General features: G+C 40.8%; 1 protein-coding gene across 2 annotated transcripts in view; it reads right to left on the bottom strand.

Annotated features, from left to right (window-relative positions):
• Positions 1-23640, bottom strand: part of LOC138012761 (sacsin-like) — a 26435-nt gene extending 2795 nt beyond the window's left edge. Inside the window, exons 1-8 of one of the 2 annotated variants that reach the window (XM_068859650.1) lie at positions 23527-23640; positions 21621-21674; positions 20970-21070; positions 20383-20499; positions 17376-17523; positions 15731-16736; positions 12767-13341; positions 1360-12506 (exon numbers count right to left, since the gene is read on the bottom strand). In XM_068859650.1, the coding sequence (XP_068715751.1) occupies positions 1360-12506; positions 12767-13341; positions 15731-16736; positions 17376-17523; positions 20383-20499; positions 20970-21070; positions 21621-21624 (13098 nt within the window). In that variant the 5' untranslated portion in view covers positions 21625-21674; positions 23527-23640. Of the gene's footprint in view, positions 1-1359; positions 12507-12766; positions 13342-15730; positions 16737-17375; positions 17524-20382; positions 20500-20969; positions 21071-21620; positions 21675-21770; positions 21858-23526 lie in introns of those variants that run through there. The other variant, XM_068859651.1, reaches the window with a different exon arrangement.
• Positions 23641-27670: the final 4030 nt, after the last annotated feature.

Genomic DNA, 27670 nt, shown 5'->3' with positions numbered 1-27670 from the left:
TAGTAAGCACTACTGATAGGAAATCCGAGTATCTGGAGATGCGCAGAACGTACGCGCAATAACAACAGTAGGCACCGTCCTTAATAACTAATTTGTTTATGAACGAAATGATATATATAAAATGAATCATATATTGAACTGCAGATATGAAATCAACTGAGCTATGATCCTCGCAGTTATGAACGCAATTTTAGCAAATTGCATAAAAGCAGAAAAATTCAGGACTTCAATGGGGTTTGAGCCTGTGACCTCGCGAAGTCGATGCGACACTCTAACCAACTGAGCTATAAAGCCACTGATGTTGAAAGCTGGTCATTTGTGTTCATATGTTTTGTTGAACCCACTAAACACAAGCTCACAACACTAGTAGCATCATAGCCCAGTTGGTTAGAGCGTCGCACCGGCATCCCGAGGTCACGCGTTCAAAACCCGTTGAAGTCCTGAAATTTTCAGCCTTCTATACGCAATTTGCTAAAATTGTGTTTATAACTGCGAGCATCATAGCTCGCTTGATAATCTATTGATGTCACTCCTTGCTTCCTTTTTTCGCAAAATAGTTTTTCTTTGCTGCATGGTTAAAACAGACATTTAATTAATTTGCTGTACAGAATAAAGGAATTTTTGAACTCGAACTTGGACTTGAACTCATTGACAATAAAATAAAATGGATTCAAGATATTTCAAACCTGCTGTTTCTGACGTTTGAGCTCTTTATGGTGCACAATTGATCTTATAAACATAACAGACGCGAAATTTTTGTGCTTCCTTGAACGTGATAGCACTGTATAAATATATGTTTTTTCAAGCATTTGGCTCTTGATCTTTCGCGACTAACAAAAGAGATAACGTGCTGTTTAAACACTTGTCTTGAGATATGGAGGTGCTGCGTTAATATACTCCAGTCAATTCATTGCTGTTCTTCACACTGTGTGATCCATTTCGACTGATTTCCACTAAATATGTAATAGCAATCATTCATGTCGTAAGTACGTTTCTTCTAGTAAGATATGCATCCTACCCGTTCCTAACAATAACCGTGCGTGTGCTTGCCGCCTTCATCAGCTCGCTTAATATTTGTACTTTCTTCTCGTATTTGTGCAGTAAATAAAATACATCATCATGCCCCTTTGTATTTTAAAGCATTAGCAGGGGTATTAAGAGCTTTGTCTATGCGTGCGTAGTTCCATTTATGTACATGCAGGAAAATAGTAAATTCAATTAAATTAATTAAAAACGATGGTAGTCATCTTAAAAGCAACCGCTGCATTTTTAAATCTAACAACAGCTCATTGGTCATTTTGCATTTATCATCTTAATGTACTTCCTCCTTTAATGAAGTGGAAAAGGCAACTGTCATACCTGGTGACATTTGAAACACGCCCATTCGTAAAAAGGCTTGTAGCAAACGACGTCGTTTGAAACTGCAGCGAGATCCGCTTGTGCTTGCCTAAACCAACGTTTGGCTTCTCCTGGTTGTGGATTTGGCCTGCTATGAGAGCTCCCATAGGACGGCGGTCTCGTTCTGTATCCTTCACGCTGCGCGTGATGCTGCCGTGCACGGTCTCCCCATGAGTTGAAAAAATTTTCGTAGGATGTTTGTTGAGTCCTTCTGGTATCCCCAAAGGAATTTTCCTGGCTCTTCTCCTGCTCGCCACTTTCCAATCGCGAGATTTCATTCGTTAGATGTTTAAAGGCCTCACTACAAAATTCTTCACCGCCAACATTTTTATCCGGGTGCCACCTCAAATATAGCCGCTTGATGACTTTTCGACGTTTCTCCTCCGGCATATTCCAAGCCTCTTCTAGTAATCTCGAGATCTCACTGAACACCTCTTGTTTGTCTTTGTTCTTGGGGCGATAGACTCCGTGTCTTGAAGCGTTCCTACTTTGACCGTCAGCAACAACAATTGCTTTACATTCTAAATCTTCCTCTGAACGGTGAAATTTGTACAAGTCAGTGGCATCAACATCTATTTCTTGGTTATCGCCGATGTCTATTCTATACTTCTTTGCCAAGTGAGAACAGTTTCGATCAGTCACCTCTTCGACAATCCTGGCATAAATGTAGGTGGCAACTCCGGATTCTTGGTGTAATGTCGGATCTTCCAGCTCATATCCTATATATTCTTCAGTTTCAAAATCTTCAAAATCTTCATTCAAAAGATGATGATCTTCAAGTGGAATAAAGGTGCCAAGCCTGGGAAAGATTTTCACTTTGCGAGCACGGTAGGAGTTATCTGAACGAACTTGTAAAGTATCTAATAATAGACATATTTCACTCGGTTCACATGAAAGCATTTGAGAAATCAACGCTGATCTCTTTCCGAGATATTCACCGAAGAGTTCTCCAATCACGTGTGACACTAATGGCACCAAGGTGTTCTGATTCATGACATCTACATAAACCGTCCTCGTTTCGCCACCGGGTGTCGGTGTCTTTTGCAAGAAGTAACTGACGTTTGCGTCGCTAAATGGAATGGGAGCGTCTTCGTAAAAAAGGGTGGTTCTGAGGTTACTTGTAACATATATGTCAATACTGGGCAGTCCACGTTCAACTTCTCCAATCACCCTCTCGTCAAAATCCTGATTTTGGCAATTCACATCACGTATAAGTCTGATAACTCCAGAACAGAACTCTGGGGAAGACAGCTTTCGCTTGATTGCCTTCACAGCTTCAAGGGATGTAGCTGCCTTACTTTGGGAGTCAGTCAGCTTTTCATGGATTACACAAGATAGCATTTCGGGCCGTATTTCCGGCGGTAGCTTCATTATTAGGTCTTTGTAAATTGTCATGGGAGAACTGCAGTTCACCTTCATGAAGTCAAGGTCAAGAAGAAAATATCGGTTTAACTTCTCAAGGCGGCCAACAAAGGACGGGGAGATGTCATTAAAGATCAATGTTGGAGATTCTTGCAGGGTCAGAGGTAATGTATCCAGTTGGGTATCTTTAAAATCTCTCGGGATAACTGCTGGAAGGTGTAATTTTGAAAGGTCTTTCACTTCTTGTTCTCTTTTGTCGAGCTCTTCAAAGAGGCCTCTCGACGCTTTTACGCACATTTTTACTTCATTTGGATGGAGTTTGGCACTCATGCTACTCTTGTGCAGCATTTCCAGTACCATGGCGTAGTGGCTGACACTAACATGCTTAAGGCAGCCGAGAGCCTGGAACAAAGGATGATACTTCCCCAATTCTCGAGGCACGCTGTACAGGTAAGGTTTAATCTGAAGGTGCTCATACAATTCGAGCACAACCTGGCTTGGCAGAACAAATTTCCCTCCTTCTTCTACTATAATAAATGGTGTGGACGAAAGTTGAGTCTTTACATTGTCTGGGATTGGGTTTGCTTGTGCTTGCAAAAATTCATAAATGCGTATCATGACAGCTCTTCTCGTAGCGCTCTCCTCATAAGAACATTTTCTCCTCTCGCTCTGTCTTTCAAGGTGGCTACAGATAGTTTGGCAGTGGCTGACCACTAGCTGTGTGGTTGGATTCTTCATAATCTGTAGTTGCATGATGAATTGATCACAGTAGTGGTCCCTTCTGGTACCTTCTGGACACCCAAGGAAACGTGTATGCTGTTTAGGAATTGCCCAGACTGGAAGCAAATACGCTCTTGTCCACACGATTTCTGCATAGTCGGAGGGAACCGCTCCTTTAAAGGTGCAGAATGAATTCTGACCAGTTTTCAGTGCTGTAAATGGTGGACAAAGATCTCGAAGCCCTTTTCGGACAGGTTCGCAGACTACGAACGGGATATCCCGGATGGCTGGTAGAAGGCCTTCTTTGACCACATTCGTTCTTCTCATTAGGTGTTTCACGAGAACTCTCGATTTCTCGTCCGTTTTCTCTGTTCGCTCTTTTTTTGCTTCTTGCGCAACGTCTGTAGCGAATCTCGTGAAGCGATCTTGGGAAACCGTATGAACCAGACCAATTTTTCTCAAAACTGCTAACCATTCCTGCGATTGAAATGGTTCAGGTGGGAAGTCGCTTGGTAGCAGCATGCTGCGAAAAACATCCTCATGTGGGTCATAAAAGAAACTTGCCTTTCTAAGGGAGCCATCCTTACAGGGAATGAAAGAAGTCGTTCGCATGGAGCTTAGCAGCCTTGTCTCGTCATCATCAGACAACGAGCCAGGTGACAAAATGCCCTGCCGGACGTACTCCAGATGTAACTGTCTTGCCTCGAGGCTAAAGAGGTTTAAATTGGGTAAAATAAAGGTACAATACACGTCAACAACAGATAGGCTACCGACACTTAAGAACTCGAAAAGTTTGGATAGGCTGGAAATTGATTCCAGAAATACTACACCCACTTCTCTTTCCAGAACTTCAAGTTCTTGCTTTGGTATACCAGTTGGCAAGACTTTAACATCATGATGTTGTTCGAGGCTTATATAGGCTCCGTGGGTGGCTAGGTAAAATGGAAGTTTCTTTAGTTTACTTCGATCGGTGTCTTTAAGGCATCTCACACTTGTACTGAAGTACTCCAGTATTACTGCACAGTCTGCAGGCTCTAGTCTTTCTGGTGATCGAGGGTCTCCCGCGATCTTCATGTCAAGACAAGTGAGTAGAGAGGTCGGATCTTTAAAGGATGAAACCATCAAACGAACCAGAGAAACTGGCAAAGACGATGAAGACAAAGAAATTCCTGAACTAGACCTTGTAAGTGAGATATCATTGAGTTCAGGGACGCCAAGTTTGCGTAAAACTTCAACAAGCTTCAAATTTGAGGAATCTGGACTGCCACAATCAAGAATAGACAATGCTCGGCACAAAGGAACTAGAAACTGAACAACAGGTCGCGGCGCAAGGAATGAAAAAACACTACGTTTTTGTGCAATTCGTGACTCAAAGGCCGGGATAAAACTCCAGTTGTCTAGAGATTCAAGGGACCTCTTAACTTTCAGATTCTTCAACTCTTCATTAATTTTGGTATCATCAAGAATGTGTTTCGTTTGTTCACCGAGAAATACCCACACTCTAGATAGCCATTCTTTGTTGGGGATTGCGTTCTGGTTTGGAGACCACTCTGCACAAGTAGCTTTCCCGTAGCTCTTCAGAGGTAAGGTCTGCGGTAGATTGGCGACGAAGCCCTCAACATCCAGGGGCTTTAGGACGGATGACTTCATCGCTGACGGATCTTGAAAAATATGCTTATATACTTGGTTGTGTATAAACAATTGGGGCGAGCCGGGTAGAATGTCTTGAAATCGAGAGAGAAATTTAGGCTGCGTGCTTGAGAACAACTGAAGGTGGTTGTCTTGTGTCAAAAGAAGCGGGAGACCTGACAGCTGATTAACTAATTCATTACTTTGTTTGCAGTACAATAGCACAAGAATTATCCCAAGGGGATTTCTGAACGGAGTCTCATTCACGGGGCAAGGAATCTTTCCAATTTTACACAATGGCGACGGGGAATTGATGGATTTGTAGAAATCAATTACAGAAAAGGGAGAAATTGTGCAAGGGGAGATTTCTGACCTCCGCAAAGACTGATACAGTGACATGGACGAGGCCACCAAATTGAAGCCACTTTCCAATAAGATCTCCTCAAACAAATTTCGCAATTTGGTTTGATTTTCATCTCTCAGTCTTTCCGGCAAGGTGGCAAATGGTCCTGCTTCCATAAGGTTGTTAAAAAATGCTTGGTTATTTCCCATCCCAGTGCAAGGAAGCCAGGTTACCTCCACCAAAGGTGTCTTTTTCTGTAAAATGGAAGACGTTGCATCCGCTGGCTTTTTTCTCACGACGGGCAGGACTCTCAACCCTTCCGTATTTACTTTCTGAAACAGCGAATCCACTAACGTCTTCCAATAGGGATCTTTGAGTTCGGTAAGTGGGAACATTCTTTCGTAGGCACGAATTCTAGTCAACATCTCAGTTTCTGAGCATTCTTCAACGAAACGGGCGGTTTCTGTAACCGCTGGCAACTGAAAAGATGCTCGTACCTCAACTAAGAGCATGAGGTAACATGATGCCACCACATCTGCCAATAAGGCTTTGTTCCAGTCACTGCGGTAATCACTAGTTTCGTTTCGCCACAAATTTCGCCTTGCCTCATGGTCTAACGCAAAGTGGCCATTGATGTGCACGGGAAGATCAGTTTCGATTGGGAGTGGGAGGAAGCAGTAAGCCTTGTTGCATCTTCCTTTTTGATCAAAAGAGTTTTTCTCCAAAAGACAAGAAACTCCACCAATAGGTAGCATTCCCAGATCACGCCTCTTAAAGGCACTATTGACGTGTTCAGGTACTTCCTTCTCAAAACCAATTTGCTGAACTATTAGCCACTTCTCTCTGTTACCTGTGTTGTCAGCGATGTTCAAAACATATGAGACCGTGCCCACTGGTATTTCCTTTAGGATGAGATCTTTCCTTCTCTTTATCAACTCTCCAATCTGTTTGATGTAATTGGCAAAGGCTTTTCTCTTAGCTTCATCTTCTTCGGACATTGTTACTTCGACTGAATACACATTGGCTAGTTTTCCACTCTGTTCATTAACTTCACACATTGTGATTTTCTTTACATTGTTCACGAAAAGCAGGATCTCAAAGAGCTCGTTCTTCAGGTCTTTCATCATTGCGTCCAACATCGTCAGGGTTACAGGACTGCGCGATAAATGGGAAACCTTTGACATTTCTCGTGTTCTTAAAGGAAATCTAAACATAGTGCTATCATTTAGCGGGAAATGATCTTCTAAGTAACAGGAGAAAACATCCGGAAACAGAATTTTCAGTCTCGATATGTCCTCAATCTTCACTCCGGGTTCTTCAGGTGTGGCATCAGGAACATATATACAGTGAGGATCAAATGCACACAAAACATCGCCTATTTCTTTTCCACGTGTCATAAAGGAAGGCACGTCGGTTAAATGGTAAACAGCGTTGAAGCCGACACCATACTGTCCTGTTTTGTTTGGATCGTCTCCCTTGCTGCCCTCTCCAAGGTTACCTATCCCCTGAATATCCGCATCAGTGAATGGCCTGTTATTGTAGACACATAGCGCAGGACCCTGCAATGGTTTCCATGAATCTTCAAACACTTTTTTGTCAGAATGGTGTCGTGGATCTTTGATGAAGCAAATCTCTGTTGCTTGGGCATCGTCTGCGTTTTGAAGCAACTCTTTCAAAATGTCTTTTTCGCATGGGTAGCCCGACAGAATGCGTTTCAAACGATTGGTGAGCTTCTCCTTTTGTCCGAATGGAATTCCAATTCTGTGACGTCTCAAGGCTTCGCGTCTTCTTGTTTTTACTTCCAGCTTTGCGCACGTGGACCACGGAATTCCGTCATGGACAAAGTGCACGCCTTCTTCATCAGGTATCCAGGGACAATCTCGAACGCAAAGGTCGCGTAATGCCTTCATGACTCCTTTAGAGTCTGGAAGAGGAACAGTTTCCCAACTTCCACGCTTCCCTTGGAGATCAAAGCGGGACGATTGCACGGCCTCACCCAACTGGTTTGCCAGATGTATTGCTACTTGAAGAGTTTCCTCGTTTAACACATTTTCTTGAAACGCTTTTTGCACTTCGCGTAACGCTGAAATAAAATCTTCCACATCAAATTTCTCCCTCACACCAGCTGCCTTCATCAACGGAGCAAAAGCCTCGGCGAGGTGATTCGGAAGCTTAAAGAGATACGGCGAACAATCAGTGGTAAGAGTAAACGATATTTGTTTTGCAGAAAGAAAGCTCCTTTCCGCAAGTATGAAACACTTTTCCTGTAGAGGTTCTATTACGCCAGCACCATAGGCAGAGAGACATTGCTGTAATGTCTGGTACGCTTTCCGGCAAACTTGATCTAACTCTTCGTATTTTGCTAAACTGAGGGATTCGGGTCTTGCAGACATTGCATGTTCAAGTTGTTTCATGACATGCTCCACTGTGAGAGTTCTTGAGTAAGGTTTGAACAGTTCCTGCACGTTATTGGGAAAAATATTCCCAATCAACGGCTCAGTGCAACAAACAAGGTACTTTTTCTCTTCCGTACACATGTCGCTTGGAGAAAGTAAGGAGTTTTCTTCGAATTCATCTCCTTTCCAGTGCAGTGGAAAATTAACTGGCTTCTTGAGAACTGGAAGAAATCTGGCTCTTGCGAAGCGTAAACAAATGTCACTTCCAGGTGACGAATGGATGGCTATCTTCCTCTCCATAAAGCTGATCAACGCTTTCAAACGTTTACCCGCCGCATCACTATTAACGGCATTCAAAACGTGTATACTCTCGGCTCTTTCTGCTATCTCGTTCCAGCACAGATCATTTGAAGCCATCTTCAAATTTTCCAGCACAAGCAATCTTCGAGGATGAAGATAAGATTCTTGACTACCGTAAGGAAACCTGCCATCCTCAGGAAGAAAAAGTGAAGCTGCTTCACCATCTGGGTGCACGAGATCACTCGGTCGTTTGAGATAGTGGCCATTTGGTGACACTGGGATGCAAGCGTGTTCCATAACCATCTGATTAAAGTCTCTCCTGTTACAATCCAATGCATGCAATATCAGCAAATCCCTTAAATTCGCTGAAATGGTCGCGATATTTGGAAAGAAAACCTCACTATAAAATCGAAACTTGCTAAAGCTCTTTGTGTTGATGTCTTTCATCAGATCACAAGCTTGGAATGAATGCAAGATGTCACCTGGCATATCAATGACAGCCCAGTGCCCTTTGAAATGTACTTGAAGAACTTTATTTGCGGCTTCTCCAATTTTAGACTCTTCCCGAAACTCGGGATGAAGAAAAACTGTATGATTAATATCAACCCATTTCTTTCCATCAGAAAAAAGCGAGTAGCCACCACCAGCGAGTTTGCTGTAGAAAGATTTCAAAAACGACCGGCAGTTTCGCTGTACTTGAGAAGATCTTGGCCACAACGAATGGAATGCATATGAGCCATCTCTTGGTGCAATCGCTTTCAAATCTGCCAAAAGGTCAAGGAAAGCTGAAACCACAGAATCTTGCATAAGCACGTTATTCCATTTTACACCAAAACAAGTCTTGTCATCTTCTACCTTTTCCTGTAGACTGCGTCTGTTGGAAGTTACTGCAAATGCTCCGTTGACATGAAAAAAAAGACCACTATGAATTGGAAGAGGCAAATAACAGAATATGGTAGCATTGAGACTTAATCCATCCACCTTCTTTAAAATTGGCAAGGGAATAAACGTACTTGATTCTTTCGGTTGTAAAAGAGCGGCTACTCCAGCTGACGGAAGCAGAGAATGGTTATTCTTTGCAACCTTCATTGCTTCTCCAGATCCCATGGATGATACAACGAGCCAGGTTGTCTTGTCACGATTAATTCCGCCTTTGAAGAAGCTCTGTCCGCATTTCGTGAGGCTGCAAGTAATTTCCAGAACCAGAGACGACTTTGGAAACTTCATTGGATCAACTTGGCCTCTCTGTGCCAATACCTTCACCCTTGAGGATGCCTGAAGAACGTTGCATTGTTTAAGTAGGCTTAGCTGATCTGGACTTAGCTTCAATGCAGTTTGCGGAACTGTAAAATTTGAAAACTGCAACTCCCTGATAATGCCGCCTGCTACGGATTTTGACTTGGTGACCTCAAACAACAGGGACGGGTTCAGATCTTGGCCCCCCATCTTAGGCAAGTGATAGATGCCTACGCGAAGAACATTCTGAGTAAAAAGGACCAAATGCTTGGCCCCTTGAATAAACATTTGCAGAAGCTCACGCATTTGGTGATCGTCATAACACAGGTTCTTTATCTCACTTTTCGAGGCTTGTTCCCTTGTCCTTAGTGGAAATCTAAAAAGCGTACCATCGAATGAGGTCTCTTCATGTTCGAGGCGCAAATTGCAACCAAAGACTCCATTGAAGGGTTTAAATTGATTTTTAAAGTGACGAAGTTTTTTGACGTCCTTGTTGAGATTTATTTTCATTCCTGGCCTTCTCGCGTTCTTGATAGCTTTTCCGAGAAATGAAGTGTGAGGATCGAATATGGCAAAATAGTTCTTGCTTACAAACATAGGCACATCAGTTAGATTGTAGACTGCATTAAAGCCAAGTCCAAACCTTCCAATCTTTTGAGTTTCATGTGCTTTCGTTGCTTCATTCAGCTTTGTTATGTTGACAAAGTCTTCCTCTTTAAAAACTGCATCATTGTAGACCCACAAGGCAGGTCCTTGACACCCTCGCATACCATGGTCAATCAGGCAGGTCAAGGCATCCTCGTTGTCTCGTTCATCATATAAGAATTTGACTTCCGTCGCACCAGCGTCGTCTGCGTTTTGAATAAGCTCCTTTGGAACAGCAAAGCCATCTGTGTAGTCATCAAGAAGGCGATTAAGTCGAGTGGTAAGTTTCTCCTCTTGTCCAAACTCCTCTCCAATAAACAATTCATCCGCACCCAGCATTCGATTGGTTACGGATGGGACACCAAGAAGCTCAGCAGTACGATTAGGAACTATAGGATGCACATAAAAATAGTCCATGTCCTCATCATTCGACTCTATTGTCAACCAATCATCGCTTTCACAGTACATGCAGTTTTGGACTGGTTCAAGGCGAAGGTGATTATTGTCATGGTTTTCTACAGGAAAGAGAACCATCTCTTGAACCTCTGGAGATAACTCTTCATTTGCCACGTCATTCAAGATCTCCACACATAACTTGAGATCACGTTTTACTTCCGAAAGTTTGAATTCGGAGTATTGGTGCTCGTACTTGTATTTAATCATGCTCAGAACTTGTAGAAGAAGAGATGGGCTGCATTCAGTCTTCATGCCAAAATAGCAAAACAAGCGCCGGAAGTTCACCATATCGGAGGGAAGGGGAACTATGAATGGTGTAAGGTCCATTGTGGTTTCATCTGACAGTATTTTGCAGGGAGAAGAGAAGCCATGGCCATTCCACACCCATTTAGAAACTCCTAACACGTCGAACACAGCCTTTAAAGCCTCGTAATCAGTGCTATTCAGAAATGAGTAGATTTCGCTCATCATCGCCATGTAATAAGGTTTCTCCTCTTGCACATAAAATGTGACCACATTTTCCAAATTTCGTAAGACGTCGAAGACTTCCGGTTTGTTTCCCCAGCCAAAATATTTGCAAATATAATTCGATTTCTCAATGTCAACGATGGGTTTTACCGTTCCGATGAGGTTTGCAAACTGGCGGCTCTTTAGCTCAATTGGCTTCAAAAAGTGCCTCGTCTCTTCTTCATCCTCTTCCCACCAAGGCAGCGAGGGGGGAAAGTTTAAAGTTTTCTTTCGCAATGGTGACACCCAGGAAGTGTCCTTAAGCAATGATCCAAGCACGTATCCATCTACTGGATCCTGAAGCTTTTGCGGATGGGCACTTAGAAATTGCAAAACCGCCTTTGACTTCTTCTTGACGGATTGATCAAGAGGAAGCGCACTTACTAGCCTTGCACTTTCATAAATGTTTGTGGCAGTTATTTTGTCCTCTTTTCTCATGCCAAGTTGTTCCAAAATAACGAGAATAGATGGGTCGTTGTACTCTTCGCCAACCGGAAAAACATCTTCATAGGCAAACAATTCCTGCAGGTTTTCGTTCCTAGGATCAAACAAATGCGATGGCTTGACTCGTTTCCCTCGTTTTGGTACAAACGAGAGCTCCTGAATCTTCCTCTTGAATTCAGCGTTCGTGTAAATAACGGGGGCGAAATTTCTCAGTACGTAAGGCATTAGCTCATCAATTCGGTCTTCAGTGTATTGACCTTGTTTGATTTCGGGAAAGACAATCTCACACAGTAGCTCAGTTGGATTAAGAATGCGGACTCGCAAGAGGCGTGCCAAATTTGCGGAATCCTCTTGAGAAACGTCGATAAGGTCTCTCAATGGTTGAATGGGGATGGAACCAGAAGGCACTGCCATCATTCCGTCTTTCCTTGACACAAACCGCTTGGCGTGAGTCTCAAAGAGCGGAAGAGAGCACAAAAGCTCGCGTTCGGCGCTTCCTAAGTACTTCGCTGGTGTGTTAGCCAGGAAAGATCTCAAAACCTGTTTCTCTGGGGTGGACAGTTGGCAAACGTTTGTTAGGAGTGTTCCACTACAGGCTGAACAAACTACCATTGCTGTCAAGACTCCTGGAATGGATGGAAAATTAACAAAAGTACCCAAGACTAGGGGATGTTGGGTTATGTAATCCGGACAATCGTGTATGACAATAATGCCAATCTTCTTTAACACATCTTCTAAAATGTCATCGAGACAATCCCACTGAACGCATTTGACAACTACTCTAGATGGGTGACAAAGTTTTGTCAAGAAAGCAGGTGTCTGAGGCATGTTGAGTGGAATCAAGGGTAGTCCTGTAAGGCACTGAATATCCTTTGTTGAGGTAAAATGTTTAGCTAGATATCGCCAAACCAGCTGGAGCCAGACTTTTGGAGGATGATCACAGTTCTCTTCATCTGGAAACCAGGATACTGACACCGATGCTGAGGGATACATTTTCCAATCCTTAGGAAGACAATCCCAAACAAGGCCTGGTACGTGTCTTTTGGTAAGATGTTCCAGTTGCGTATACCCTGTGATAATAAATAAAAGGAAAAAAAACTGTTTAATTTAAGGTTGAAATAAAATTTTAAAACATTGAATAACCAGAAGTATAGAGTAACGAGTTTGCAAGCGAAAATAGAGTTAACCGTCTAAGCAGGCATTTGCTATATTTACATTCTTTTATCTCTCATACTAAGGGTCCTGACAAAACAAGGTCCTCATCTAGGCCCATTATAAGGCAATCATCCTTTTCAAATGAGGTCAATAAACATGTACATATGAAAATCACCTTGATCAATTGCATCGCAGAGGTCATGGAGAATGTCTTCATGGACATTTCTATCCAGAAACCGTTCATCAAGGCCAGGAAAAAGTTTTTGGGGATGTTCGTTAGAGGCAATGAAGACCGTTTTCGCTCGTGTTTCAAATTTGACAAACTCTCCATTGGAAAGTGGAAGAAGCTGTAAGCCTTCAAGGTCTGAAAAGTCACCATCACTCAGGGAAAATTTAAGAAGTACCAGCTTCTCCTTTCTTTTGAGATTCAAGTACGATGAGGAATCGTTTCGCAACACCTGTCGGATCAGGCGAGGTTCTATTTCTTCTTTGAATGGGGCATACTTTTCTAGAGCACTGTTGACATGATCCGGGATGACGACAGCAGAAACACCATTTGAAAGAAGAACTTTCATGAGCAAATCGCTTTGGTAGTATTCTGTGTGTCGTTGAAAAATCGCCTCTTCGACCTTGACCCAACTTCCGCGATTTGCTTCTGTGTACACAACATTCTCTTGAAGAAGACTTTGAAAGAGAGATTTCTCGACTCCCTTCCATTTTTGGTTTATGCAGTTGACATCTGGCCACGCCCTAAAAACAAATTAAAAAAGGGTCTTTTCGTTGGCATGCTACCTGCACAGAAAGAGTGGGGATTATTTTGGTTCTGAGATTTCTTATGTCTGTTTTCCAGAACAGAAGTAGACTGAAAAGTACCTGAGTTCACCATCTGAACGAAAATGTATATAAAACACGTTTAGTTTAGTCTTGTAAATTCGCTTGCAGTGAGTTTTCTTCCCCCCTCCTTGCTATGTCACCTAAAACTTGTTGAAATGAGCTTCTTGATAAATTTATGGATATTCAGTCTACTGTCTGCTGCAAAATACTGCCACCAATTAATGCCCCAAGGGACCGCATGAATGTCAAAAAAACATTTACAGTTTAAGTAAGTTTTTAGCTTTTTATTATTGTTCACGGGAATAGAGTGCGAGGATCGTATTTTTTTTAATCGTAGCCTGCCTAGCAGGCGGTTTGGCCAATTTAAGACGCTTCTTTCCACCGGGGTTAACTTTCGAGTGATCGTTTTGAATATGGCGGCGCGAAAACTTTGGCCGAAGTCAAACGAGAACGCAAGGGCGGAGGGGCCGAGGGGAAGGAGTAAGAAACCGTCTGCAATCAACTCCTCAACATTTTCGAAACCTCCGTTCGCCCAAGGACGGAGAAATTATCGTTCCTAATTGGCTGATAAAATGTCAGAAAATTCCGCCTGTCAGTAGAATTTGTTGCTCCTTTTCATAAAAGTGTAAAGACAAACATAGCGGAGAGAGCCGACAATATGGTTTCAAAACATTGGAAACTTCCTTGAGGTAGCTTAGATTCTGTGGTGTTCTTAAATAAGAGCAGAAAGACGTAAAACCAATGAATGAAGGTGGTATTTTGGCGGTCCTTCTCAAAGGATTTGGCAAAAGCTTCATATTTCTAACCGGCGAAATGTGTTCTGCATTAGTAATTACACCTTTGAAAAGTATCACCGGAATTAAGGGCCCACGGACGGATTTTGCGAGCGTTGCTAGGGAAGTGAAATGTTACTTCCGGTGACTAACGTCATCATATAGTGAGCTGACCAGAAAACCCACCCACAAGCAAAAATCACCGCACGAAATGTTGTTTCCATCCAAGATTTGTCCTCGCCCTTTCTCGCGCTAGTTCTCAGATCAACTGCGCATGCGTAAACGAACTGACTTCCGGTTTGAGAAAAAACCTAATTTTCCGTCGGTCTTTAAATTGAATTATTTTTTTTCATATGGCACGTTTCACCTCCAAATACAGAATATATGTAAGCATTGATTTTTTCAAATCATCTTTTTTGAAAATTTTATGGATATTTCAGGATCGTTCATCTCTGTAAAATGAAGATTTTTCAAAATAAAAAGAAAACCATGCTTGGCTGCATGCAAAAACGAATACAAATTATGAAACAACTGATAAAATACCCAAATTGTGTAGCACGTAGACAAATTTAGAGTTTTCTTTTATTGGTCACGTGACCATGGGCGTGGCTTGATGACGTCATATTTAGGGTCATTGGTTTACAAAAGTTAGAAACTGACCAAAATTATGCCAAATTCTCTCAAATTAGTTACCTATTACCTCCTTAGCAACGCACCCCAAAAAATACGTCAGTGGGCCCTTAAAGAAGCTGAACGATAAGGGTCATGGCAACCTCTCGTTGGCGGCTGCCAGATGTATCCACTGGGAATATCCAGCCTGTTTTCGCATCGGCAAAAGATGGGCTGCATGGACAAGGCATTTCTCAACGTGCTGAAATGACATTCTGATAACTTCCACAAAACGTTGTTGACTATATCGAATCGCATACAGCAGAAACATGGACAGGGAAACGTTAAAGGCAAGTTGAAATGATGAAATGTTAGTTCGATCTTGTAATTTTTTTTCCCAAGCGAATTAATTGTATTACGGCCAATGTTTACACAAGTCGTGCTATGATTGGTCGGGAGTTGACATCAAACCCGTGCTCCTGAAACATGATTGGAAATGGGAAGGTTTCGAAAATGTTAGTGGTTGATTGCACATAATTGCAGGTGGTTCCTCGCTCGTTCTCCTCGCCCCCTTCCCCATCGCTTTCTTTTCGCGTGGATATTTACATTCAATCGATCCCTTGAAAGTCAACCCCGGTGAAAAGAAGCTTTTAAATTTTACCAAACCGCCTGCTACGCAGGCCGTGCTAATCGCTATCATATTATTGTGTCGCGATTCTTCTAACGGCATATTGCATCAATCGTGTCTCATTACCTCGCGAAATAAACAGGAAATCAACATAAGCCCTTTTCTTTCAAATGAAGTAGTTTCAGCAATTTGCTAAACTGAAAATTACAGTGAGGCTAGCACAAGATGACCCAAGTTACAATGATCACGTTAATGTCACGGTATGCTGAGAGCATAAATTAACACAAGAACTCACTTGTATATGGCAGTCTCTGGTACGATGGCAGCTTTCCCTTTGATGGCTTCCAGTATCATCTTTACGTAAGCTCTGGGAATGGCTTCTTCCAGCAAACACTTATTCCATAAAAGAGACCTGTCAGTCAGGTGCCGACCTGCTTTCTCGCTGTCCTCTTGCTCTGCATTTGGGGACTTGATATGACGCCTATTCTGACTCAAAGCAAAGAAACCATTGACGTGCACCGGTAAACCCGTTAAACTGGTCTTTTGAACAGGTAATGGGAGGAAGCAAAAGACGTGGCCTTTGATTGTGGGTGCCTGCACTAATGGGGCCGTCGGCAAGGCCATTGCAACGCCAACCATAGGAAGGTAGCTTAAGGCCTTATCTGTCATCAGCTTTTTAAATGTTGCCGATACCTTCCCCCCGCAGAAATAGTTCGTAACAAGAAATGAATATTGCTTTGTATTGGGGAAAGGTGGTAAATCAAAGTTAACTGTCTCAATTGTGATTGCGTAGGTTACTGAGGCAGATGAAGGCATAACATCACCGGGCTTGATCTTTGCAAGAAATTCTTTTCTCGTGGCTCGAACCATTTGCAGGCATTCTTCAGCAATCTTCACTTGAAAAATCGTCTTGGATTTGGATTGTTTCTGTTCTCTAACATGCAACTCAATACATTCTAAGTGTTGCAGAAACAGGATCATTAAATGAGCATCGGCCATGAAACTTTCAAACAACAAGTCCACCTTTTCGGCTGAGTAAAGCGTTTCAGACAAGGCCGAAGGCGTACTCCTAAGTGGAAAACGAAACAGGGTTCCGTTGTAAAATCCCTTGGAGAAAACGTCCTCTGTGCAGTCAAAGATTCCTATAAAAGGAGTAAACTGATCCGGCATGCTTTTAATGTCATCGCGGTCTTCTCGAAGTCGCCAGCGTTTCCCAGTGCGTCTGTGGCGCTTATCGGAAAAGCAAACGCCATGAGGATCAATGAAGCCAATCTGATACTCACTGAGCAAACTTGGTAAATCTGAAATAACAATGCTCTAAAGATTAAAAGAAAATTTAAAAAAAATTATGAATATCGTGAGGATTTGCTTAGGGATGGTAAGACTCTCGAATCATTGAACATTCCGAAGATCCTATATTCTCTTAGTATAGTGGAAGAGTGAAAATGGATGAAAATAGAACTACAGAGTCGTTCAATGCCGATTTGATCATACACCTCATTGTAAAACGTGTTGAATTTTACGCACGCTTTCATTGGGGATAGTCACATCACCATTCACTGTTCGTCCAATACTAGATCTTAGAAGACGTCAACGAAATGCAGAAAGATCATCTCTGGAAGACTCTTTGCTGTTTTTTTCCTGTTCCTTGTCAAATAACCCATTTTCTTTTCAAATTTCCATTGCTGTCATACGGCTTCACTATATAACTGTCAAATTTTCCCATTTCTACAGCTACAAGCTATTTCAAATTTCATTCTGATTTTGTGTTGTCCACTCTGCAATCACAATTCCATCTTAAAACTCAAGGTAGTGTGTTGCCTATCATTTAATAGTCAACAGTTTCAGAGTCATCACTTCCTTACATAATGTCATCTTATCTCATATTCATTAATTAATACTGGCGAAGGCAAAATTGATGAACAGTTAACTCTTCTAACCTGTCATATGAAACACAGACTTAAATCCCAGACCAAACCGACCGACTTTCATGGGGTCTTCCACTTTAATGCTGTCGCTGACCAGACGTATTCCTTTCCAATCTTCTGTGATGAAAAGTGCATTGTTGTGGGCATATAGTGCTGGGCCCTGTTAAGATTAAGGGATTTGAGTTGTACGAGCTTCAAGGTATCAATATGTAGTGTGGAAAAAGACGTTAGTGATTTGCGCGCGTACGAAGCACTCGTGGCAATTGTTACATCATCATCATCATAATAATAATAATAATAATAATAATAATAATAATAATAATAAAATTCGAATAAAACTGTTTAAAAATATATCTATAAGTATATAAAACAATCACAAATATTACAACAGTAGGAAGAAAAAAAAAATGGAACACTAAAGTAGGGGTAAAAGAAAGTTCGAGCTGGGGAGCTAAGTTAATAATAAGTTAATAATAATAATAATATGCTATTTACAAGGTAATTTTTGTAAAATTAAAATGTTGAAACCAAACGTTTTCGGCTGTTTGCTATCATCAGGGTTAAAAAATGACCGTCCGCACGCATCCATGCATATATATCTTATGTAATTCCCGTTGGGAAAAGTTTGGAAACATAAGAAATAACTTGTTTGTTCAGACTGGGGCGGAATTGTTGGATCACTAGCCCCTCGACGATCCTACGTTTATGGAATGTTTGTGCTGAAGAGAGAACGCGCCAAGTGAAAAAATGTGATGGGTTTTCACGCAGGTGTCTTGCAGGTTCAGAGGTGTAAGCAGGATTTGAATGTTCCGCAATTCGTACTGCTAAGTTTCTCACAGTCTCGCCATTGTAATCAACACCATAATAATAATAATCTTTTATTAGCTCAAGAAGAATAATACAATGACAGATATTACAACAGTAGGAAGAAAAAAAAAATGGAACACTAAAGTAGGGGTAAAAGAAAGTTCGAGCTGGGGAGCTAAGTTAACCTAATTGGTTTCCTAGTTAGCTCCTCCATAACTTTGAGAGAAATCTGTTACGTGCGTTTTCTTGTATTATTTTTTTTAACAAGGGCTAGTGAAAGGCACAAAGGAAGACTGCTTGTAGTTGTATACTTATCGTTTATTTCCAATGCGTTTCGTCTGAAACTGAGACTTCTTCAGGGAATGAATACAACTAGCATAGGGTAGCATATATAGTATACAGGTGTGCTAAGTTTAGTCTGCATCATGCCATGAATAATAACTAAAATGTGTTGAGATACGCTGACTACGGGGCGTCACAAGAAATGCCTAAATTCATATGTTATTGCGTATTGTTATATTTTAGGGGTCATACGGTTAGCGCTAATTGCCAACGAGCAAGCCGAGCGAAGACGCGAGGCTTGCGAGGCTGCCAGCTTAATGCCGCGTGAAATATTGAAGCAGGCAGAAAAATTCTCGATCGTTGTATGAAAAGTGTAATGTAAGGCTACGTAGTGTAATGTAAGATTCCCTGGAGATTTTAGTAGAGACCAATGAAAGCGCGTGTTTTGATGTGTGATGTCATTAAACAAACCTGCATGACGCGACCGACTATTGATGATCTTGTGCTCGGAGGTGAGTGAAAACACATTTTTCGCATTTCCCTGACCATTGTGTTGTGTACGCTAGCTTTGAGTGTTCTTTAATATTTCTTTAATATATACCTTTGTGTTCTACATTGAGTGAACGATCTCAAAACTAAACCGGCGTACGTGTTCTTATCGGCCGCTGTTTCGGCCTGCGAGTAGAGCACTTTGTTTTTCGTTTTGTAACCATTGAGTCGTGAACAATTTAATTTCATTATCAAAGAATATGTTGTCTGCAAAGTACAAAATTAAACGATCAATTTGACTGGTAATTCATGGCTGCATCTTGCAAAAAAAAATTCTACAAGTGAAACGACTTTCATGTGCGAGAGAGTGTACCTGGCCCGTTTCATGCTCCACGCTGAAAAGTCTGAAAACGCTTTGGCGATTTTTTACATGGCACTGATTTTATTCAGCTTAATTATTACATATTCCTGTTAAAATTACGGCCGTTCAAAAATTACAGCAGTACTTTCCATGTTATTGCAAAACACCATGACATATATATTGTTGTTGGAGATACAAAGTGTGCAATTTCTATTATTGTATTATTGTTAAACTAGAATTAAAAAATTACAACTACTGTTGGATGTTTTGGAACCCTGATACAAATCCGTAAACTATATATTTTATTGACTATTTCGTTGGCACTTAGCGATAGCTACTACTAGTCGTATAACTCCCAAAATCTGACCACGTCGCTCGCAGCAACGCTATTCTCGCAGGCGTCCAGTATCCCGATTATGGTGTTCCGCCGCTATTTTTTTCGGCTAAACAAACATGTCTGGGAAATCACTGCAAACCTACCCCTCTTGATTAAACTTTCAAGGTCCTCCACTACAACAGCCTTATTCATGGTGCTTCCTCTTCAAGATACTTTACGAAGCATTATTTTGATATAGTTTCCTTGTCTTTTTGTTGTCCTAATACCGTTCCGCCTCGCTTCAAAGGCGAATAAAATTGATGCACAATTACTATGCACCGCGAAAATGAAAGCATTGCACTAAACCGTTCGGATTAAGGAATTTCATTTATTTACAGATTATTTGAGAATTGGTTTCAATTTTAAGAACTGGATTTATTTTAGGATCACCTTCTTAGGTACTTTCTTTTATTGCATACGTTATTAAATATTTTAGTACGTGGTTGTGGGACGCGAGATCGAGGTAAGGCGTTGGTGTTTTCTATCACTCCTGTTTCTGCTTTTTTCTGTGGCGTTCCTCAAGGGAATCCCCTTGGCTATCGTCACATTAACATCCTTATTCTGGTCTTAGACTGATGGAGGTCAATACATAATTTTAAATATCTCCATATATTTTTTATTGAGACTATGCTTTGCGCTGAAAGTACTTATCGTCTCGTACATTAAATGATTGGAAATTCAATATTTTGCATTTATTTTCGTACCTGGTTTTCTGCAAGCTCCTCACAGTCGTCAAATAGCTTCGCTGTTCCGTAGCTGTTTTTGTCATGCAAAAATTTGACATGCGTGGCACCTGCATCTTCTGCATTTTGAATGAGTTCCTGGTAGGAGAAGTACACATGGTCAATGACATTATATCACCAACGACACCTATGATATGGTCAGCACAAACTAGGGACATACGAAGTGAAGTGAAGTGAAGTATATGGATTAATCACCATTCCCCAGTACTAAGGCAGTTTACAATCCCTGAGGGAAGTGAAACGTGCCCCCATATAGAACAACAGACCAGACCTCCGTGCCCTGCTCTTTTCGAGCAGTGTGTAGGATCTTGTACCTCCCGCAGGTTTATGAGCAAGCAAGGGTGGTGTGACGGGGCCTACAATTTAAATTCCTTATCCGAGAAGACTTGAAAGTATAAGCATTTGGGGGAACCCTGTGATCATTGACACGGTCCAAAAACACTGCATCTGATACCCTACTCCTTTTAAGCTCCCGTTGATCTTTTTTAAATCAAGTTAGTGACAATCGAAATGATACCACTAAATAGTTACAATGAAAGCTGGTCTACCTTGAGTATCTGTCCATCATCCGGGTACTCATCTAGGATCTTCCTCAGCTGTTGGATGAGCGATGGCTGAATCAAATCAAATTCTTCATCATCGTTACTCGCTGTGGAAACCGAGAACATTCAAGGTATAGTCATGAAGATTGTTAGTAAATTCTACTAAGTTTCTGTGGAACATTTTGGAACGTAAATAAAATGTATAACCCAGGGAGATAAAAAGTCCAAACCCATTGATATTCAAAGAGGTACTGGCCCCATATTTTTATTATTATTATAATTTTTTTTGGTGCAGCGAAGTTGGTTGTCGAGTGTATGATTCCCTAATGTTACTGCATTATCAAGTTTACATAAAGATAAAATACGGTTTTTGAAAAGGCTAAGTTGAAACGAATTTGCATAAAAGAGTGCCAAGCTAATTACATGAATACTTTAGCACGAAAAGAATCCGACTGTACATTCAATGCTGGTTTAAGATATTGAATACACAGCATTTCATTAACAAGGAAGTCAAATTTGTTCGTGCATTTCTTGATTACATTGAAGAGTGCTAAGAAATTGTTCGGAACAGCAGAGATCAATAAAGGAAGACAATATTATCTCTTGCTGGCTGCCTATCCTGATTAAAAGACAAACAAACCATACGAATATACATACCCATCTAGCAAAGTCCGGTGTGAACTGCCTTGTATTTTACTTGTACGACATCACCTGAAAAAATCGTCAAACGATACCGTAATGTTTGCGCTCTGCAGGACGGACAATATGTAATGTCTACAAAAACGGAACTGTTATCCAAAGATGTACCTTATTGTTTAAGCTAATTGTAATGAATTAAATAATACACGAGGAAAGAAGGGAAACGTTCACCATTTTGCACGAGGCAAACGTTTTATGCAATGATTCCTCTTCATACAGTAAACCGGATACTTAACTTCCGCATGGATTGAAAGTGAACGAGCTGCAACAGGTCCCGTCTTCGGTGACCTCACATAAGTGATCGGTGCCATTTTTGCTTACATTGGGTTTCGGCTACTTTAATCCCTCACGTTTAATATCTTCCTGTACTTTGTCTCCATCTTTGCAAACTTCAGAAAGTGGCACACACCCTTCAAACATTGAAGAGCTCCCAACAACTAGAGCTAGGACAAGGAAATCGTCACTTAAAAATTTATTAAAGTTCTAACTAACAAGGGGGTTTAAAACAGATCTAAGAAACGTTAAAACTAAATTTTCCACCGAATTCTCCCGACTTCTTCAGAGGAATGTACTCTGCAAGTCACTGAATGCAAATATATAGCAAGAGACGTCATTGTTCCTTACTCCTTAGGGAGGAAACCAGTGATGCGCAACCCTTGGGATGGGTGCTCTCTCATTAACAAAGTTCTTGTTCGGGAATGAATGTAACGACTCTAGAAAAAGCCTTTTGTCCTTGGTTTTCACGCTTGTTTCACACCGGACTTTGCTAGATGGGTATGTAAATTTGTATTGTTTGTTTTTCTTTTAATCCGGATAGGCAGGCAGCAAGAGATTTAAGATAACATTGTCTTCCTTTGTTAATCTCTCTGTGCTTTGGATATGAAAATTGAATTAACATTAGGGAACCAACCTCGCTCCACCACTGGCCAAGACATACACCCAAATTATGCGAGCATTTTGGAAACAGGCGTGAAAACCAAGGACGTTTCTTAGATCTGTTTTAAACCCCCTTGTAAGCATAATTTTAATCATAGGCACGGATCGCTCCAACAGTTTTCCTTCAATATTTATCATATTAGTCAGTGATTCTTCTATGTAATTAACGTTGATAGCATGAGCTAAGTATCCTACAACTGTAGTGGTACAGACGGGTTTGAAATAAAGATATGGAGTGAATAATTCCTGTCGTGTTTTATATGCACGCTGTCGTCAAAACCTAACTTTCACCGATCACTTGATCGTTTGTTGTTTTGAAGAGTGAGGCAAAGAAATATCATACTAAAATGCGTGCCCATGTGCAGCACGGTTATTCTTCTTCAATTAACCAATAATATCATTGTTTTGTGGCGTTGGGAATGCCTTTGTCGTAGATGTTATGCTATCGTACATTCCACAAAATGATATGGAATACAGTATCCTGAACCTGTGAAACAATACTCTTGATAATTAAAATCAATTGTTAGCCGATTTGACATCGAACAAGTATTTTAACCTTTTATGTACAGTGCGTAGAACGATTATTCCTTCAAATCACTTGGATTTGACGGCAGAAAAAAGCACTATTGCTAACACTGTCGGTCAACACTGACCCAGAAATATTTTGTCGGACCTTAATATTTGTCCCTTGGATCCACTTTTTCTATAAAAGTTATTCTCCCCCTTTTAAATGTATCACATTATGGTGGAGAAAATCTTCACTGAATGGACTTCCTTAACTAGGGAATTTCGTAAAGGTGATTTATTTTATTTTATTCAATGTTAAGCCAACTGGAATTAAGTCCGAGCTTGGCATTGCACTTGTATTCTTTAACAGATTTAAGATCTACTTCGAGTCACATGATAGCAGAGAATGCCATATAGTTACCTCATTTACAAAGCACAGGTATGGAACTAAGATCACACAGGCTTCTGCTTCCTCTGTCGTTTGGTTTGCGGAGAAAATCGCAATATTCACACTTCAGTCTACTTCAGGTTTCACCCGCGGTGTCTTTCTGGGAAATTTTAATGTCATGCGCAATGCGTGCCATTGATTCCGAGAATTGGGGTGCTATATTGCATGACAAATACTAGCTAAATACTAATGCCGCCACATTCAAAGAACAAGCCAAAGGCCCTGTTTATATGGTCTCGGGGTAACGGAGACAACCCTCCCCCCAAGTTACCCTGGGCGAGATATTTTTCCACTCATTTGTTCACAAAATTCTATCAACCGTTTGCATCAGGTGGGCCAGATAACTCGGGAGGGCGTGACAACTCGGGGAAGCGAGTTGTCTCGCCTGGGCGAGAAGTGTAAAAGAAAAGCCTAAGAGATAAAAAAAGGAAATTAGGTCTAATTACAATAAAGTAGAGTATTGCCTAGGCAACGGTTTTGATTTAGTGCGTCGACGGTTTTAGCTGTGTGCCAAGATTCAAAACCGTTGCCTAGGCAATAGTCTATTTTACTGTAATTAGACCTCATTTCCTTTTTTTTATCTCTTAGGCTTTTCTTTTACACTTCTTTTTGTTTTTTCCATTTATATACATAAAATTCGCACCCTTTTTCGTATATATTTCCGTTCGCGCGCTAACTTTTTCATTCGTTAAAGGCTATAGACTGATAGCCGAAAGCTTATGTTTTTTAATCTTTTTTTTTCAGAGAACGTTTTTACATTTACTTGTAAAATAATAGTTCACCCTGTACAAGAAGATGATAAAGGTTTGTGTTTCAGCGATTGAGCATGACAAGTATAAAGTGGGGAAAAGCAAACTTAGAACACTCATTTTTTATGGAGAATAGCAGGAAACAAGTTCGCTACAATTAGTATCAGAAACAACTGAACATAAAAACAAATCTTAAAGCAGACAAGGTTAAATCCATCCCTCTGGAATCCGGGTCCACTACCTCCTTTCCTTAGCAAGTTAGTTAGCCATGTATTCGTATAATCTGAGACCAATGAATCGGTAAAATTAAAAAAAATGATCGTTCAACAATATGGTCGGCAAATTAAGCTACGGCAGATCTCAGTAGATCTTTCGTAAGGGAAGACAACAGTGTTCCTTGAGTGAGGGTCACAGATAAAACGTCACTTGCATTTGGCTTTAAAAAATCTCATTAGAATTCTCCAAGTATACTACATGTAATAAAGTATATCTTGTTTTTCTTGTATGCTAATGTTCTCCTCTCACAATTTGAACCCGCCTTGTTCGGACTCTAGAGGTATACTAGTTTTGTGGAATGTTTAATAAAACCACTCATCTTCTGCAGGGCCGTCAAAAGTTACTACTTTGAAAACGCGGCCCTCAGTTTATAAAGCAGTTCGGAAAAGAAAAAAAACGACCAAAAACATTTGGCGAGGATGTTGTCAAGAGGAAAAAAAATTGTCCCCTCTCCCTGCGAACATCGTCGTCAAAAGTTTTTGGTCGTTTGTTTTCTTTTCCGAACTGCTTTAAAAACTGAGGGCTGGATGAAATCTATGGAATCAACTCATTTATGAGAAATAGCTTTATATAGTACTAAGTGATAGAAACTGCAGAATACCCTGTCACTATTGTGTTCGTGTAGCGGCATCTTCTTTTAAGAACTAGTCATACCAAAATACACGCCATTCACATGCAAAAAAGTGGCCGGGTATTCTGCAGTTAAGTTGGGAGTAACTGCAGAGTAACCTAGTAACCTTTGAATGTAGGAGAGATCTGCACTGAAACGATTGCCTCTTGTGTAATCGATGATCTCTCTACAGACATCCTCTCAAGCGGTTAGTTTTACTTTTAAAGCAAAAACAACTTCCTTACCATTCGAATTCTTTCATTTCTTTACATAATCTGAGCGGGGATCCTCCGACGGAAACTTTGCATCGTTGTTGAAATAACAAAAGAGAATTTCTCTGAAAACAAGTCAGTTTCGTCGTCATTCCAGCTTTCCTAGAATGACCAATTTGAAATAATAAATTAATTTCCGGTAGGGTGGTTTTCCGAGAAGTCACCTAATTTGCATGGCTAAAGATAAACGAGTTGTCAAGAACTCATAATGATCCCTGTCTTTTGGCCTCTTCTCAAGTTACACGTGTCATGGTTAAGTTGACAGCGGCAAAAACGGAAAGATTTTTTAATGTTTCCCTATTTCGACATTTGACTAAGAAACTGTTCACAAACGACGTTGTACGTTTAGGGTTTATGAGCAACCTTAGCCTAAACACGAAGGCCTGCATAGCAACTTCCGTATTGCACTCTAAAACCTATTTATGCATTCGTCATTGACCAGTCAGAAATGGGATATTTTGTTAGGCACCCTTCAAATTTTCTTGTGAAAAGCAACATTAACGAGATTGCCCTTCCCCTGATTTTTCACACAAAAGACAGATATCTTACTTTGATGGACAGCGTGATACATGTGGACAGACCCAGAGATGCTTTCTATTTTTAATAACTCCCAGAAAAATGAACTTTGGACAGTAACATGTCTGGATCAAAACGAATATTTGGGCACAACTCACGTGACATTTTAATTCGCCATCTCCGGCTGGACATGGATTGAACAAGCTAATTTCGAAATTCAAAAGCCAAGCGACTTCGGAAAAAAGCCTGCGGATGAATGATACATATATGAGACCGATAAGCTCACTGCTTTAATTTTTATGGAGTAAAAAAGTCTCTCCGGAAGGGGCCGTTCAGCTTTATTTTCAGGCTGCGCTGGCTCGCCGAAAACGAAATAACATAGAATACATCACAGCAACAAGGAAAGTCAATTTTATCTACGCACCGTTACATTTCATGAAAAACCGCTAAGTGTCCATACAAACCTTTGTAAGGGGCCGACCATTTAACTCTTGAGGGGGGGGGGGGTGGTTTTTTTTCCTAGCAACCTTGTGGGCAGGATATTTTTTTCCCTCCTAAATGCTCTGCAGGATATTTTTTTTTCTCCTCATTTCTCGGCAGGATTTACATTTACAGAATGTATTTACATTTACATTGTGGTTATTGCAGTAATAGTTCTAATATGGAGCTGCAAAGCCTTAAAATGTTGTAAGCTATACAAAATCATTCTTGTATAGCTACATGTCTTCGGAACGTCATTCTTTAGAATCATTTAATATTAATAGCTAAAAATAGCAAAAAGCAGTTCAGAAATGCTCATAGCATGGTAATTACTGCTAGAATCATTAGTTACAATTTAAAAGTGGACTGAAATCTCCAAAAAAAATGTGAAAGCAGAATTAAAGTTAGTTGATCATGGTCTAATTTGTTATATGTTGTCTTAAATTATCTAAGACATTGCAAAAACCTTACATTTCAATAGAAAGTAATTACATGAAAATGCTTCAGAGGAAAAGATTAAAAATGAACAAATTGTCTAATAAAACTTGATTCTTCAAATAGAAAAATTTGCCTCCATTATTGCTTGTGATAAGCTAACGAGTTTGGATACAGTGCGAGCCAGCAAGCCAGAAATCCCTGATCCCAATAACCACAAGCTACCTAAGGAACTGTAGGCTAACTGCAGTGCTAACTAGGTTAGCCAATGTGTAATTTAGGCTAACCGTAATAGCTTGCATGACTCCTATGACTTGCAGCCATGTGAACCAAGCAAGCAAGAAATCTCTTATCCCATTATAAGGGCAAACCACAAGATACCTAAGCTAACTGTAGGCCAACCTGTGTGACGTTTAGGCTAACCAGAGTGTTATTTAGGCCAATCAATGTGTTATTTTAATAGGCTAACCAGAGTGGCTCGCTGTCTTGCAGATTATCCGGAATGGTTGCAGTTTTGCTGGGATTTTGTAAAACCCCCCAGGAATGATGAAATAGCTTTGCAACATTTTTTTTTCCCCTGCTTGAGGCAGTGCAAGATTTTTTTTCTATTTCATTTGTGCTGCATGCAATTTTTTTCTTGTAACAAGCGCTTGCAGGAATTTTTTTTTCAAAATCACCCCCCCCCCCCCCCCCCCGCTTCAAGAATTAAATGGTCGGCCCCTAAGTGGCATACACACAACAAGACATACTAACAGAGGTGGTATTCTTAACAACTGCTT

This window comes from Montipora foliosa, chromosome 8, assembly GCF_036669935.1.
Source record: "Montipora foliosa isolate CH-2021 chromosome 8, ASM3666993v2, whole genome shotgun sequence".
Taxonomy (NCBI): Eukaryota; Metazoa; Cnidaria; class Anthozoa; order Scleractinia; family Acroporidae; genus Montipora; species Montipora foliosa.
This window is presented reverse-complemented; position numbering and strand designations above follow the sequence as displayed.